The sequence below is a fragment of the Amphibalanus amphitrite genome, unplaced genomic scaffold (assembly GCF_019059575.1).
Source record: "Amphibalanus amphitrite isolate SeventyFive unplaced genomic scaffold, NRLGWU_Aamphi_draft 001494F_arrow, whole genome shotgun sequence".
In the NCBI taxonomy this organism is placed as follows: Eukaryota; Metazoa; Arthropoda; class Thecostraca; order Balanomorpha; family Balanidae; genus Amphibalanus; species Amphibalanus amphitrite.
In genome coordinates this window covers 1-16,524 of record NW_024882987.1, presented here as the reverse complement: position 1 = coordinate 16,524, position 16,524 = coordinate 1, and the positions used below count along the sequence as shown (strand labels likewise).

General features: G+C 54.6%; 1 protein-coding gene across 9 annotated transcripts in view; it reads left to right on the top strand.

Annotated features, from left to right (window-relative positions):
* LOC122373431 (serine/arginine repetitive matrix protein 2-like) overlaps positions 1 to 11,981 on the top strand; it is a 47,618-nt gene extending 35,637 nt beyond the window's left edge. For 5 of the 9 annotated variants that reach the window (XM_043351490.1, XM_043351484.1, XM_043351482.1 and 2 more), the window contains 16 exons: positions 649 to 819; positions 1,230 to 1,328; positions 2,102 to 2,269; positions 2,642 to 2,854; positions 3,016 to 3,210; positions 3,517 to 3,725; positions 4,469 to 4,557; positions 4,778 to 4,884; positions 5,312 to 5,431; positions 5,908 to 6,035; positions 6,380 to 6,556; positions 6,916 to 7,162; positions 7,459 to 8,938; positions 9,375 to 9,570; positions 10,487 to 10,705; positions 11,110 to 11,981. In XM_043351490.1, the coding sequence (XP_043207425.1) occupies positions 649 to 819; positions 1,230 to 1,328; positions 2,102 to 2,269; positions 2,642 to 2,854; positions 3,016 to 3,210; positions 3,517 to 3,725; positions 4,469 to 4,557; positions 4,778 to 4,884; positions 5,312 to 5,431; positions 5,908 to 6,035; positions 6,380 to 6,556; positions 6,916 to 7,162; positions 7,459 to 8,938; positions 9,375 to 9,570; positions 10,487 to 10,705; positions 11,110 to 11,182 (3,891 nt within the window). In that variant the 3' untranslated portion in view covers positions 11,183 to 11,981. Of the gene's footprint in view, positions 1 to 648; positions 820 to 1,229; positions 1,329 to 2,101; positions 2,270 to 2,641; positions 2,855 to 3,015; positions 3,211 to 3,516; positions 3,726 to 4,468; positions 4,558 to 4,777; positions 4,885 to 5,311; positions 5,432 to 5,907; positions 6,036 to 6,379; positions 6,557 to 6,915; positions 7,163 to 7,458; positions 8,939 to 9,374; positions 9,571 to 10,486; positions 10,706 to 11,095 lie in introns of all 9 variants that reach the window. The other 4 variants (XM_043351491.1, XM_043351487.1, XM_043351483.1 and 1 more) reach the window with 2 other exon arrangements.
* The last annotated feature ends 4,543 nt before the right edge of the window (positions 11,982 to 16,524 follow it).

The window sequence follows — 16,524 nt, the reverse complement described above, 5'->3', positions numbered from 1 at the left end:
ATCCCCCCCCCCCCATCGCTCCCCTCTGTCCACTAGTGCCCCAGTGTCTTTCCTCTCAGTCGGATATGCAGCGTCGTTTAGCCTGACTCTGTTATGGGGGATGGGCCTATGGTCCGGCAGTGGGCCGCCACGCCGCGCCGGCCGGCTATTGATCTGTGTCGGCGGCCGACTGGACTGGGCTGGGCCGGACTGGAGGACTATACTGGGCTGGCGGAGTGGGTGGCCGGCTTGACTAGGGTGGGCTGCCGAGGGAGGGCTATACTGAGCTGGTGGGGTGGGTGGATGGGTGGCGGGATGGACTGGGCTGTCTGTGACGGGCTATACTAGGCTGATGGGCGGGTGTCTGGCGGCTGGTGGGTGAGTGAAAGATGGACAGACCTGATGGACTGGGGTAGTGGACTGGGTGGGTGTGTGGCGGGCGGCTGAATGGATGGGGCTGAGCCGTCGGTGGAGGGCTATACTGGGCTAATGGTTGGATGTCTGCCGGACGACTGGATGAACTGGTGGGATAGGATGAGTCGATGACCAACCTGGTATATCTTATTCCTATCAAGAGAACCTGTTAGGCTGTCCTGACGCGCTGTCTTACGGTATATTAGTCATATCGGCTGCCGCCATGTTCTGATTGTTGTGCACCCGTCTTTGCAGTCCAACTTTTCCATGGGTCGCCACCCGCACAACTGTAAGAAGGTGTACATGCTCGACTTCGGCCTGGCTCGCCAGTACACAAACGCCTACGGTGAGGTGCGCACACCGCGCGCCGCCGCTGGCTTCCGAGGCACCGTCCGCTACGCCGCCATCAACGCACACAAGAACAAGGTACGTGCCGCGTGAGGTACCGTGGGTACCGTCCACACTATTCAGGGGCTCTCCTTGACCCTCACTACCAGGTGAATTTGACTGACTGTACCGATAATTGTTCATTCTTCTCACTAGGCTCCCGAGTGGATTTAGAAAGCCAAAAAGTCGTTATCTGTGAATGGGGATTGGGTATCACTTTGCTCAAGAGTGAGGACTACTTCTTAAGGTGGTGTTATCATTGGGCTAGCATTGCTCTTAATTTCGCCATTTTCTTTGCCTTGTTGTGTAGGCTTGTGGAATGAATATCATGAATATCCATAAGAATTAAGATGAAACGAATTTCCCTGACATGGCAGTTGTCAAATTGGGCCCACAGGTGTTTTCCCTCCCATCGCTGCATACCTGAAGGGACCGTTGTCTTTCCGCAGGAAATGGGTCGCCAGGACGATCTCTGGTCCCTCTTCTACATGATGGTCGAGTTCGTCAACGGTTCTCTCCCCTGGCGAAAGATTAAGGACAAGGAGCAGGTGAGACTACTGAAACATAAGCCGCCGTGATCGACCGGTCGACCGGAACCGCGCTCGTCCTGTGTGATAAATTAGTCTTGAACGGTTGGTAACCAACGTTGGTTTGATCTTGACTGGTTGGTGTCTGTGCCTCTTATTGTGAGCCAGTCTAGCGTGGAATCATACGCCTCTGTAACCTCTGTCAGGGGTTCATTGCGGAAGCTAACACCATCATCGCCCTTCCTCCCCAATGCTCTCCCCTCCACCCACTGTGCCTGGAGCGAGCTCTGGAGATCGACCCAGCTCGCCCCGGGCTGATGGTTGTCGATTGTCGGCCTCTGATGCGATCTCATCTCTCCCCCATTTATCTTCCTTGCATCATCACTGGCCTCATTCCGGCGGACTCGCATTAACCCGCGCCTGGGTTCGGCATTTTTCGCAGTGTGGGATTTGGTTTGACCTGATTACACCGCCTGGGCTTACATGGGGTCGAGAAGTCCTAGGTTTATGAATGTTATTGAAATCGGGCGGTGTTTCGTATCGCCGTCTATCGGCTGGACCAGAAAACGTGGTCTGTCAATGACTCATCCCCATCAGCAGCCGGGGGAGGGGCGATGGTTTTAGCGAGTATCGACCGCACGAATCCGTAAATTTCCCTGCCAGTCTGAATAGCTGACGGACTAGACTGCTCCCCGGACTCGACCTATTACCGCTTTGCCTGCTGACTTGACCCTATTCTGACCCGTCCCTGTGCTGAGTTGTGACCTCCCTTTGACCCTTCCCCGTGCCGCCAGGTCGGTGTGATGAAGGAGGAGTACAACCACTACCAGCTGCTGAAGCACCTGCCGTCCGACTTCCGTCAGTTTCTGGAGCACATTCAGGCGCTCGACTACTATGACAAGCCTGACTACGCCATGCTGTCAGGCCTGTTTGAGCGCTGCATGAAACGCCGCGGTGTCAAGGTCAGTAATGCAACGGGTCGTCGGCGGTCGCACTGTAGCACACTCTTTGGTGCTCATTGCGAGGGTTCATGCTCAATGCTCGTGTTCACTGTTCACCGTCTGTTCGGCGTCGACCTGACGCACGTATGTGTGAGTTTGACAGACATCTGACAGGCGTCTGACAGTTGGGTAGTTCTCAGCTCATCAGACGGCTGCTTTTTGTTGGTCTGGACTTTGTGCTTTAAAGCTGTGAGGTCAAGGAAGGTATTTTTCGCTAGCCGACGTTCGTCCAGTTTGGTTGACTTGGGTTTCACAGCATATTCCTGTGACCGTGTTTCTATTAACTATTTACTTGATGTTGACCGCACATTCCCTTGCGTATCCTCTGCGCAGGAGACGGACGCGTTCGACTGGGAGAAGGCGGGTGCCGAGAGCGCCCCGGCCGGCGGCCCGGCCTCCACCCCTGCCATCATCAGTAAACCGGCGGCCTCCTATCAGACCGACCTGGGCAGCGCGGCGTGCGACAACCAGGAGAACCACCGGCCGGCACCGGCCACCTCAGGGCCGCAGCCGCGCGCGCCACCCGCCGCCGACACACGGGATAAGGTAAGGCCGAAAGTATTATGTTAATTGAAATACTATTAATAAGATTTTATTAGGATGACGTAGATGAATGTCACGACACGCTCTCTTGGAGAGGTGGTCTGCGTAGCGAAGGCTCGTGTCGATTTTCCGCTGTGTCACCGTCGTTTCTTCCCTCCCTTTAGGTTCTGGTGGACAACAACCGTAACGCCACCAAAGTAGCCACCAGTGAGGACCCGTCTCCGAAGAAGGGCCGCTCAGACCAGGAGGGTAACGCACAGCGCCGGCCGGCCACCAAGCTGCGCCTGAGTGCGCTGGACACGGCAGAGAGCAACCAGGAGGCGGCGCCCGCCTCGCCGCGGCTCACCGAGGGAGCTCAGGTTAGGGAGAGAGGGAGAGGCCGTGGGGCCGTCCGTTGTTGTTGGTCTTCTCGGATCAGGTATTGTCGTTGGCCCCAGACCAGCGGCTGTATCTGAAGGCCACAGCGCTTCATATACTACCCGCCCGTGCTGTTCGCACCAGAGCGTCTACTGTGCATCATATTGTGCTGCATCTCACGTCATAGGACACATCAGCAAAAAATGGGCTATTTCGTGCCCCGCTGATTGTGCCCTACTGTATTCCTTGTTCCTTTGTCATGCGGGACACTGCTGTGTCTGGTCTCTAACTTGGCTCTCGGCTTTCAGGAGGTGTCCGGCCGCAGCACGGAGGCGCGCACGGGCCGTCTGGACGTGTCCGTTCCCTCCACTCCGCAACAGAGCGGACCGGTGGGGGTCGGAGGCACCCCTCTGACGACGGCTGGCGGGGAGCAGACCCGCGAGACGGGCCGGCGCGAGCGGCGCGACCACCGGCGACGGTTCCACTCTGCCGGCAGCCGGAACCGGTCAGTGTCACGGTCGGTATCGCCTTCTCTCCATCCGTGTGCGGTGCTGTGCTGAGTGCAGTGCTGAGTGCTGCCCAGTCATGTCTGCCTTCGGCTGTGTGTCGCCTACTGATCACTGACCACTCCGGCGTCAGTTGTGCGCTGACCCCACTGACCACTATTGTCTCCAAGGACGTCGTGTTGTCAACTAACCACTGATCATTCCTGCGTTCTGCTGTGCTGCTTACTGATCTTAACCGCTCCCATCTGCTGTGCTGTGCTGTGCAAGGCTGAGCGTGTCCTTTGCGAACGTCTCTGAGTGCCTCTTCCCCTGCCTCTAAGAACTGCTCCTGTATGCCGTGTGCCACTCATTAACCGCTGTCATCTGCGAGTGTGTGCCGTGCTAGATTTGGCAGCCATTTCCGACTCATTTTATCTTGGCTTGATGTTTGTGAGTGGTCTGAGTCCGTCCATGGCTTGATGGCGCTTCATCTGCCGCTGCCCCAGATTGTAAACGTTCAACTTCTTAACATAAGACATGCTCACCCAACGGCAGATACCCTGCTATTGTTAGCGCGAAACACAGACTAGGTGTCACAATTGCTGTAATTTACTTTAGATCTATATGCAACCTGTTACCACTGTTTGATGTTACTGGCACGTTTAGCCCCAGTCACCAATCATGTGGCACTGGATCTTGTTACTGGGCCTGAAAATGCTACATGATTCGTCTCTAACCTGTCTCCAGTCTCTGACCGTGTCCGCCGTCTCCGCAGGCTGAGTTTACACCGGGATGTGAGCGTCACCCAGTTCGCCGTGGCTGACGACGACAACGTGTCTCAGCAGGCCACCAAGGGAGGCGGAGGTAAGATTTCTCACACTCACCTTACCACCCCTCCGGGCTCCAACTGCAGTGTAGTAAGGTGTCACGTGGTAGTTGATGAACACTGATGTTCATAAACGCGGAGTTCATTTATACATACGGGAAGTCTGGGACTGCAGTCGTCTGGCTTACCCTCGCTTCACCGAGCCTGCTATGATTTGCAGCACCTGACCGAGTCGCTGACCCTATCGTCCGCCCTCAGGTATGACGCTGGCCTCGCAGTGGAAGTCTGGTTTCGACGACTCGGAGGCCGAGACGGACCACGAGGCGGCTGAGCAGGGTCTGCAGAGTCCCGAGCACCGCAGGCAGGTGGGTAGTCCGGTTGGCTGGTCTGTTCGATGTTTGTCCTCACTGGCGAGCTGCCACCGGCGGAGCTGGTATGTTCCGTCTACGAACCTCCCAGTATATCGCCGCGTCTATGGGGGTCGCTCCGGCCTTTCGTTATCACATCGTTCATGTTTCGCTCGGTCTTGTATACTGTATGAGTCATTTGACCTTATCCTCCATCCTTAAGTAAACTGTAATGGCAAAAAAAAAAATACAATACAAAAGCGATATATTTCGAGCACTGCTCTTTCTCAATCGGTTCGCAAGTTAGTATAAGTGCGGAACACGTCTCACTTCAAAGTAGCATCTCGTCACATTTGGTCTTGTATAGTCGAACCGGCGCTCTCTCGCCGTGCGCGTCCATGAGTCTTCCTATCGATGGTGCTGACCGGCCCTCCACCCTCGCCAGGCGGCCGGCGACGCTCCCATCGTGGGTCCGGCGGCGCGGCCGGCCGGCACCGGCGCCGTCCCGCCTCCCATCACATTCTTTGTGCCGCTACAGCTCATCAAGTCGCGGCTCCGTGTCATGGTGAGTGGCGCAGCTAGTAACTCGGTAATTGATGGTTTGGCTGTGTAATTGGTAACTCTACTGTTTACGGTCCCAACATCTAGCTGGATCAAACGCCCGACGTAAATGAAATATCGCCACGTGTGCTTTATGGCAACGCGTCAGAGTGAGCACAATAAACGTATGTCATGATGACGGTCATATTTCACGGATCTCTCTCTCTCTCTCTCTCTCTCTCTCTCTCTCTCTCTCTCTCTCTCTCTCTCTCTCTCTCTCTCTCTCTCTCTCTCTCTCTCTCTCTCTCTATCTCTCTCTCTCTCTCTCTCTCTCTCTCTCTCTCTCTCTCTCTCTCTCTCTCTCTCTCTCTCTCTCTCTCTCTCTCTCTCTCTCTCTCTCTCTCTCTCTCTCTCTCTCTCTCTCTCTCGCTCGCATGTGACCTCTGTTGACGTGCTCTGAGCCCACCCCACGACTGACGTCTGCTGACCACTGTACCGCAGGCGGGCGCCGCTCCGACGGCTCCTCTCGAGTACCTTGGTCTGGAGGTGGCCACCGGGCCGATCCACCGGAGCCGCGGTGAAGGCCTACCGCGCGCCTGGTCCAACCCGCAGCTCTCCGCCCGGATACGGTCAGTGGTCTGCCGCCACCCGGCGTCCGCTAAGCCAGCGGCTATCGATGGCATTGGCCATGGCCATGTGTCAAAATGTCAGATACTGATAGTAATTGGGCATTTTTAACACTGTTCAGCATTTTATCGTTATTTTGATGGGACCCTGTCCTCCAAGTTCTGGTGACTTGATGCTTAGCTTTGCTTTATTTTAGGTAATTGGAAGCACGCCGCTGACCCCTGTGCCGCCTCCCTCAGGGCCGGCCTGGAGCCGCCGCTGACTCCTCCCCTCCTCCCACAGAGCGGGCCTGGAGCCGCCGCTGCTGCAGCAGGCCCCTGACCCCCTCCTCCCTCCCTCCCCACAGAGCGGGCCTGGAGCCGCCGCTGCTGCAGCAGGCCACGTTCGATGACGTCGTTTACGAGGTGGACGTGGTCCGTAACGTGGCCGCCGTGGTCTCGCCGGCGGTCCCGGCAGCTCCGGCGGTGGGCGCGGTCCCGGCCGGTCCGGCTGCCGTCCGGTCACCGCCACCGATGGTCAACAGGTACTGGGAGCGCGCATACGCAACTGGTGGTGGTGACAGGGGGTCGTTAGGGGGTGAGATTCAGATAGATAGTGGCAATATCGTACAGGGCTAATGATCATCGACAGGTTATTGGCTGCTCAATGATTAAATTACCAGGCGGCCCCTAAGACGTTTACGGATAATTGACTGGACTAATTGACTGGATAATTGACGTTCTGATTTTCCCCCTTTTTTGATGGTGGTGCCCTCATTTGACGGTTACTGCCCTTCCTCACTGACAGCTCCCAGCCTAATGTCCCTTGACGGCTTTCCCTCTGACGCCGTCTTTCTAGCGGACGCTCCTTTTACCCTCTGACCACACCCTGCCGTGTTCACAGGACTGTCTCGATGGAGTCGGATGTCAGCCCGCACCAGCTGCAGCCCGTCTCGGCCAAACTGGAGATCCGTGTGTTCGACAAGGGCGACTCGCGCCGCTCGGAGGCCGCGCCGCCCCCGCCGCCGCCCCCGCCCACGGTGCCGACAATCGCCGTGGTCACCCCGTCGGCGCCGGCGGCGACTGGGTCCGTGCCGGTGGCCACACCGGTGTCACCCGGCTCCTCCGCGACCGGGCCTCAGAACAGTCAGGTGAGCGTTTGACAAGGTCTCAGAGCGGGAAAAGTTCCGGCAACGGTATAACTTTCCTGTTTCTTTTTCTTTTTCCTGCTTCTTGCTTCCTTCGACTTGTTTCGATAGAAACAGGAAGGTTCCCTTCCCCTTCTTGTGACAATTTACGGTTGCATTGAATTCAACTGCAAACCTAAATGTTACCTACCCATTGTTCTGCAAAGGCTTGTTGGACTGGCAGTCGCCAGGCCGCTGGGCTGTCCTATAACTGCACTAGGCTGTATGTCCCTGACTCTCCTCTTTCCCCTGCTTGACAGGCGAAGGCGGTTCGCGTCGAAGACCGTTCCATCACTCGCTCCTCGTCTCCTCGGCTGAAGAGCATCCTCAAAAACAAATCGGAAAAGAACCTGGCCGGAAAACTGGAGCAGGCTATCGGCTCCGGCGTTTCCAACACCATCCCTAAGAACAAGAGCTCGCCGTGTCTGAACGAGCAGTTCGGTCGATACTTTGAGACGCCGGCGGCGCCCGCCGAGGTGCCTCACATCCAAGTGACTGCGGCGCATCGGGAGCCCCCGGCGCCGCCGCCGCGGCCGGCGCAGCGCACGGCGCGCTCGCCTCCTCCGGCGGCTGGCCGGCGCGGTCCGCACAGCACAGAGTCCTCGTCCAGTCGCAGTCGCGACTCTCCGGCTAAGGCGCCGGCGCCGGCCCAGCCCCCGGCCGAGGAACCGCGCCCCGCCGAACACAAACGCGCCGCCGAGGAGTCGAGCGTGTTCTACGACGCTGCCGACGAGAGCCGCGCGCGTCTGGCCACCTCTCGCAGCCGGTCGCGGATCGACGCCGACGAGACCTCGCGCAACGAGAGCTTCGGCACGGCCGTGCCCGTGGGGACCTCTGAGGCGGCCGATGGAGGCGACTACGAGACGGTTGGCTTCTCGTTTGCTACTGCCCGCGAGAGCCCGCGCACGGTGCGCCGTCGTATCGGCGTGGTCACTCCTCCGCCAGAGTTCCAAAACGACCCGCACGACTCGCAGTCGACTGGGGACGGCACGGCGCGGAACGACTCGTCCGCGGCTGCTGCAGCGGCGGCGCGGGGCCGGCGGCGCAGCGGGGGAGCCTCAGACGCCACCGGCGCTCCGGCGACCGCCCTGAACGGCTCAGCGAAGCGGCACTCGCTGGACAACCTGCTGCTGGACGACTCTGAGCGGAAGATCTCGGTGATCTCCGTGCAGGACCTGGGCGCTGTGTTCCGCGGCCGCTCGCCAGCGGCCGGCAGGCAGTTCCACAGTGACGACAGTCTGCTGGACGGCCGCGAGCGGCCGGCGCGCGCCAACCGCTCCCAGCTCAGTGCCGACCTGGAGGCCGAGAGCGAGGCGTCCGAGCGGCCGGTGGTGACGCGCCGGCGGCACTCGGCGCGCGAGCTGCACTCCACCACGCCGACGTCGACGAGCACGGCGTCGTCGGCGGCCGAGCCGGCGCCGCGGCTGGCGTCCGGTCGGCGCGGCCGCCTCAGCTCGTCGCCGGAGCCGCTGTCGTCTCGGCGCGGCTCGGCGCACCAGTCGCCGCTGTACGTGCCGCCGTCACTGAGCGGCTACAGTCCGCGGCGCGAGCTGCACCCCAGCACCACGGCCGGCCTGACGCGCACCAGCTACAGCCCGTCCAGCTCGTACTACGACTCGCCGCGCTACGAGCCGTCCCGGCTGGCCGTGTCCGGCTGGGGCCTGCAAAAGTCCAGCTCTTCCTCCGCCTGCCACCAGGGCTACCACACTATGCCGTCCCGGATCCGGCCGCCATCCACAGGTCAGTGTCAGTAAACAGATCAGTATCTCTTCCACAGGGCATAACTATACGGTCCTATATGGGTCAGTATCCATCTTATCCATGGGTCAGTAATTCAATATTCGCCTGTACAGGTCAATATCTGCTCCCCCACAGGTCAGTATCGGAGACACAAGGCTTGTAGTTACGTTACCACTCCAGATCAGCCTGAGTTTCCACCTGCTATTCGTTACCAGATGTCTATACTTATCATATCAAATTGCATCACATCTAGCAATGCCCGTAATTGATGCCCGTCGACCATCGAGTAACCGGTAATTGACACCCATCGATGCATCGACCTCAGGCATTCCTCCAGACCAGCCGTACCGGTGCCAATTTGCCGCCTCGTCGCGCTGTCTGCACATCCGTACCCGTACTCGTCTGGCCGCTGACCGCCCCTCCCTCCGCCCCGCAGACCTGTACCGGTACCCTTCGCCGAGTCGCGACGACACCAGTCTGGACGGGTGTACCCCGGCGCTGCGCCGGCGGCGGCAGGGCACCGACAAATACGTCAGCGAGGAGCCGCTGGGGCTGCGGTTTCAGCGGCGCCGCAGCCGGCCGCGGGACTCCACGCCCGTCCAGCCGGCCGTGCCGCCCCGCTCTCGGCAGAGGTGAGTTAGAGGGAGGCGTACAGGGTACAGCAGACAGTTCAGCGTATCAAGGTGGTATCAGGGCAGTATCAAGACAGTTGTTTGGGAGGAATGTACAGACACTGGTGAGTGAGAGAGGAACCGTGTGCAGAGTGTAGACAGTGGTGAATAAGGGAAGAGTGGCTTAGGCAGAGGTGAGTTTAGGAAGCTTCAGACTGGTAAGCAGAATGGAAGAGCTGACGGTGTAAGTGTGTCTGTATGCGCTGACTCAGACCTGTCGCAGTCGATAACGATCAGGTAAGGTCGTGTTTGTGGTGCTTTGCTTATTGAACTGCCTACTAATCCAGGGGGTTGGAGCTTGGGGCTTGTCCACGGGCTGATTACGTATTAGATGTAGGGGAGGGGGGGGGGGGCACTGCTGTTCATGGCTCGCTCTGTAATTTAATAGTGTTGAGTAACATTGCGCTGCTTATCCATTTTATTAACATTTCTTAACTCAGAGTCTGATGTAGGTCATTTTTGGATTTAACATTCACCGGTCTTTTCCATTTCTCAATTCTATATTTATTTAAAAAAAAAAAACAGCTGCGGCAGGGAATTGTCTGATTGGACGGCTATCAACTTGACTGCTCTTCAGATGAGCGTACCTAATCAGCCTTGTTCGTCTCAGGCCGTTTCAACTACTTAATGGCTTTATCATCGTTGAAGTGCGATTAATCAGCATGGTTCGGAAGTGGTCATTTATAAAGGTCTATCTATCGAAAGCTGTCCAGTTCAGTTTCTCTGCTGTACTAAAGCGCCGGTCAGATAAACTGATATTATACACTCTCAGGTTGTGCCGTCCCCTCCGCCTCTCTCTGCTGTAACCCCGCATGTGTGGTCTGTGCGGCCGCTGTCGGCCGATGTGCACTCACTAACCCGCTCGGTGCGGCGCCAGCGGCTCGGGCGGCCGGCCGCGACCCTCGGACGGCCACAGCTCCGGGGTGAGCACCGAGTCGACCCGCTCCGAGGGCGGCGCCGGCGGCGGCGCGGCGGCCGGCCGACGGCGCGCCGCCGCCGACAGCAGCGATAGCGACAGCCTGTCGGCGCGCGAGGCGGCACCCGTGCCGCACCCGCCGGCAGGGCCGCCGCCGGCCGGCGCCGAAATATCGGCCAGGTGAGGGACTCGCATGGGTCACGAGGGACGCGTTCGGGTCTCGGAGGGACTATAATAGGAGTCACCACTGGTAGTTTTTCAGTTTCAACCGAAAGTGTAATGTACCGCAGGTAGCTGGTAGTAAATACCTGGCTTAGCTTTCGCCGTTCTCCCAGGCTGCCGTTTTGTTTGTGTAAAGCTTTACTGACCGTATGCATCGTGATTTGTTCGAACCGACTTCTCCCGAGTTTAGAGGCGAAAGTCTTTACTGCAAAGTCACATAGTCTAGCCGACTTCTGTTCTGTTACCGCTCTGTTTGCGCATATTTTCATCTTTCATTCCGACAGAGTTGTTCGTTCAATGTATGCCGTTGTGTGGCCGCTGCCGGTGCCCATTCACTGGTAGAGGCAGGCCTTATTTCGCAGACGCCGGCGGTACCGGCCTGCCGGCGTGGACGAGGTGTCGCCGCTGAACCACGTGCTGCCGCCGCGCCACTGAAAGACCGGCCCACAGCCCGCCGTCTTCCGGCCCACCGGCAAGCAGTTGTTACGATGCACATGTGCTGATGCTAGTCTGACAGCCTCCTTGTGGAAGTGGGCGCCTCTTTGAGGAGATTTGCGAGTCGTGTGTCGACTTTGGAGCAAATGTGACCTGGTTTTTCGAGGCCTGTATGTGTGGGATATGTGTGACAGAATCAGGAGAGAGCGAAAGAGGGAGACAGGGGGAGAGCAGTTGGTTACACTGGCATTCGCTGGTAACGTTATATATTGATGTTGAAATGCTTCTACCTACCATCTGAGGAGAATGTTCTATATAAACATTGGACGCGCTGGTGACGTGTTATGCTACGTTGCGGGGCTGTTTTTTTTTTCTTTGTCAGTGTGTCGGGGTACGGGGCGTGTCTATTTATTGTGCTGCTCACGGCCCCGCGGGGCGAGAGAACCAGATGCTATGTAATGCGCTGTTGACGAGATACTTTTTAAGGGCCGCGCGCTGGCCGGCCGGCCCTTCGCGGCGGCCGACTCTGGGGTCGGGCCCGGCTGCGGGTGCCACAGAGGCGACAGCGGCGCGGTGCGCCCGATCTCGCCCCGAAACGAATCTAGTCCCGGATAGTCAGCGAGCGCCGGCCGCGAGCGCCGCCCCTACTCATACTCATTAGGTTGTCTTTCAACTGGCGGCCGACCGGGCGCGCCACGGGTCGCCGCCGGCGCCGCCGCGGACGACCTCTCTGTGATGGCCGCCCCGCCACTCTGTTTCTGGCGTTTGGTGAGACAATACAGCCGCTTTGCCATGGGTATGTCGTGTGTTTGTGCGCGTGCGATGGCTAGAGTGACGTCGCTGAAATGTCTTGGCCTGGTACATACGTCCTTGATAAATCGTGTGTCTAGAAGTCCGCATGGGTCGGATGGTCGGGCTGAAGACGATGGGGATGAGGTACAACGACAGCAGGTATGATAGGATGGCTAGATTGGCAGTATGCGTGACACTGACAAGTACAGCGAATGGCAATGCATATTGCACGGATACTACTAAATAGTCGCATGCAGCCCGTGCTGGACAGTTACTGGAGAAGCAATGACGAGCAATCAGCGTGGGTCGACGGCCGGACAGCCGAAATAGAGAATCTTGCTATCATGCAATTGCCCCGCGAAGGGATGAAATTCGAGCCGGTTGGGCTGGGTGATAAAACAACAGTCACATGCAATCTATGTCAAATTATAACCTTCCAATGCCTGAGTCGGTGGGAGACAGTTCTATCATAGGCGGCGGAACGGGGAGGGCACCGGGGCTGGGGGCACCGTGCCCCCTTTGATTTTTTGCATTTTAACATTAGCCCTATGGGCGTTGCATGGAAAGAATGGGACCAAAAGTCGGCGGTGCGGCACCCCTCCCCCTTAAATGAAGGTGTTCCGCCTCTACTGAGTTCTATCGAACGCCGAGCAGCTTCAAAAGGCCATAATATTTTAGGCGGGAAGTGAAGCTGCTAATATTTCTGCTGGTTAACGACAGCCTACTACGTTAGCCCGCGCCCGGCTGGGGGTCCTGGATTTCCACGCCCTGCAGCTCGTGAACGGGGTCTGAGTGCCACGGAGAGAAAAAGTACAGGACCTTCTCCCCAATATGGTAGCACAAGATCTTTCATTTGGTAGCTTTGAACTTCGACGAATGCGGCTCACTAGTGCTAAGAAAATATTGTTGCCTTTGTTTTCTTCTGTAGTTAAAACAATTTGATGTCCAATTTAGGGTTTGTTGATTGTCAGTTTCCAAAAAATTAAGACTATATGTTAATTTCAGCATAATCTGGTTGAGGAACAAACTAAAGGTACGCTCACTGCAGGGTTTGGACACATGCTTTGATGGGTTCAAAGATGCGTCGGGACAATGGGCATGTAACATCAGAGATATTGATTGGAGGTGTGAGAGGAGCCTCCCAGGAGCTCCCCCTGACGTGGAAACCTTCCTTCAGGGCATCAGGGACTGCCTCCTTTTCCAGCACATCCTTGAGCCTACAAGGTACAGGCAAGGTCAGACTCCACAAATATTAGATTTGGTTTTTACAAACGAGGAAGACATAATTCAAGATGTGGAATTCCTTCCGGGACTTGGACAAAGTGATCACATTTCTATTCACTTTTCAGCAGTTTGTCAAAAGCCTGAGACACGGGAACATAAACACTTCTACCAAGACTGGAAGCATGCGGACTTCAACAGGATTAATGCTAGACTACAATGTTACAAACTTGATGAGAAGATATCTATGCAAACTGTACAGCAGGCATGGGGTACAATAGCTGAAGCTATAAGAAACATCATCCAGGATGAAGTTAAAATAAAACGTAGAAGAAAGAAGCTTCAATCATATATGAACCAAGAGGCTCTTTCTCTCCGTAGAAAGAAAGAGAGGTTATGGGAAAAGTATTGTATTACCAGACAAGACTCTGACTTCAGAAACTTTGCCAAACTCAGGAACCAGCTAAGAACATTGACAAGGAAGCTTAAGTTTGAGATGGAAAACAAAATAGTAAGCGCCATGAAAACCAACAAGAAGTCCTTCTGGAAATATGTGAACAAGTCTCTAAAGGTTAAACCTTCTGTAGAGACACTGAAACTGGACGATGGGAGAATTGCTCAAACAGACCGACAAAAATGTGAAGCCTTGAATGCATTCTTCCAAAGTGTGTACACAAAGGAGAACCTGCAGGACATGCCAACACTAGACACCAGACCATATGGGAGTGTCCTTGAAGACATCAATATTAAAAGTGAAGACATCAAGAAGAGGCTAGAAGATCTGAAACCGGGTAAGGCCTCCGGTATTGATGGAATTCATTCCCAATTCCTGAAGGGAACTGCACAAGCACTATGTAAACATTTTAGGATATTATTCCAAAAGTCACTCGACTCGGGACAACTGCCAAGCGACTGGAAAATGGCTCTGGTTAAACCAATATTTAAGAAAGGAGACCGCCACGAAGTTGGTAACTATAGACCCGTAAGCCTTACGAGTGTTGTTTCAAAGGTCATGGAGGGTATTGTAAAACAAGCTATAATGGCACACCTGCTAGATCAATCACTACTCTCAGATTTTCAATATGGTTTTGTCCCAGGGAAGTCGTGTGAATCACAGTTGTTGTCTTGTATGAATCAGTGGACAAAGTATCTAGAACAAGGTCAGCCAGTAGACGTCATTTACACTGATTTCAAGAAAGCCTTTGACGCGGTCCCGCACCAACGACTACTGAAGAAGCTTGGTGCGTATGGGCTAGGACCAAAAGTCGTTAAATGGCTCGAAGGGTTTCTCTGTGGAAGAAAACAAAGTGTCTCTGTGAACGGTATTATGTCTGATTGGGTGGACGTCACAAGTGGAATCCCACAAGGTACTGTACTGGGACCTTTGTGTTTCCTGCTCTATATAAACGACTTGCCTGAGGTGATGGAATCAAGCAGCATTCGATTGTTTGCAGATGATGCAAAGATTTTCCACCCAGTTACTTCTTACCAGGACAGTAGGAACCTACAGCTGGACCTTGATAACATCCTGGCATGGACACAATACTGGCAGCTACCATTGAATCTCGACAAGTGCTCAGTAATGCATCTCGGGCCAAAAAACCCACTTCATAAGTATACACTGGGCCAAGTGCAACTCAGGGAAAGCACTTCTGAGAGAGATTTAGGGGTAACGATGGATAACGATTTGAAGTTCCATGTGCATGCTGCAAGAGTCGCAAAGAAGTGCAAGATGCTTCATGCAATTATCAAGCGGAGTTTCACTTACTTGAACAAGGACATGATTTCTAAATTGTATCGAACACTAATACGACCTGTACTTGAGTATGGCAACTGTGTGTGGGGACCTACCTTCAAAGGAGACCAAGACTTACTGGAGAAAACGCAGAGACGATTCACAAAAATGGTCCCAGGTTTGAGCAATGTCCCATACCAAGAAAGGCTGACAGAACTGAACTTACCTACACTCAAGTACAGAAGAACGCGCGGTGACCTAATAACATTGTATAAACTTATTACTGGGAAACTCAAGACGGAAGCTGATATGTTGCAATTTAAACCAGAAGCAAGACATACAAGAGGACACACGTTACGGATCGCAAAAGTTAGTGTAAAGAAACGAGTACGAAGGTCTTTCCTCACACATCGGGCATGTAACTTATGGAATAGCCTTCCAGAGAAAATTGTGAGGTCAAAATCAACTTTGCTGTTTAAAAGAAGTGTGGACGAATTTTTGAAGAGTGAGAGGCTTAAATTGGAGTAAATGCCACCGAATCGAGGAACTGGATGACAAAGCATTATATCCTTGAATTATCCCACGATCATCCTCACCCAGATCTGCCATATACCCACTCAATCAGTAAGGAGTAATGGAAGTTACAGGCAGTACGCCTTCTTCCGCACATACAAGACTTCAAGACTTCAAGACTTCATGTATGTTATTGTCATAAAATATTGAATATTTCATATCAGAATGATTTTCGAAGGATAAGAAAATGACTGATGAATTGAATTATACAAATTTTAAGCAATGGGTGAAAGTTAATTATCTTTGACATGCCAAAATTGGCAAAATCCCTCGACTCCTTAATCAATTCGGCTTGTTCGTATCCATCCACCGTAACAATCTGAGTCTATAGGGTTGTTGTTGTTGTTGAAGAGTTAGGGCGCGCAGGAGTCTATAGGGAAAAGACAAGCTTTGTGATACAGGGTATATTGAGTGAAGGGTAGGACGAACTTTGGTAGGAATTTCTAGGATAACTACTAGAAAACCTACTATATGTGGTCGGGACTAGCAAAAAGTTAGTTCAAACTAGAATATGGTAGCGCTTATGGTGGCAGTCGTGACGCGCACGTGACATTCATTTCTTAAATTTCTTAAATAACAGGTTTTAGGGGCCGATTAGTGCGCAGATACATTCAATTAGCTATTCATAATTGATTACGCAACCATTCAAGATTCTACATCATTCAATTCTAGCCGAAATCACATGGCGCTCCCAGGATTCGAACTCACGACCCTCGGATCCGTAGCCCGATACGCTACCGACTGCGCTACCGAGGACCGCGCGCCGACGATCGGAGAGGCGGATCGCGGGTGCTGGCGTGCAGAGAAATCTTACCCTGTACGCCGTAGAAGATCGGCTGGGTTTCGTGAAAAACGGTAGAGGAATTGTCGAAAGAAAATTCATCGATCTATCATTTGAGACTAAGAACTATTGATTCCTTCAAAGGTTGACCGAGATATCGCTCGCCGAAAACAGGCCATTTAACATGTAAAACCCTATGGGCTGGTAGGAAATGTACGCCGTGGAGCAGCAGTGCTACCA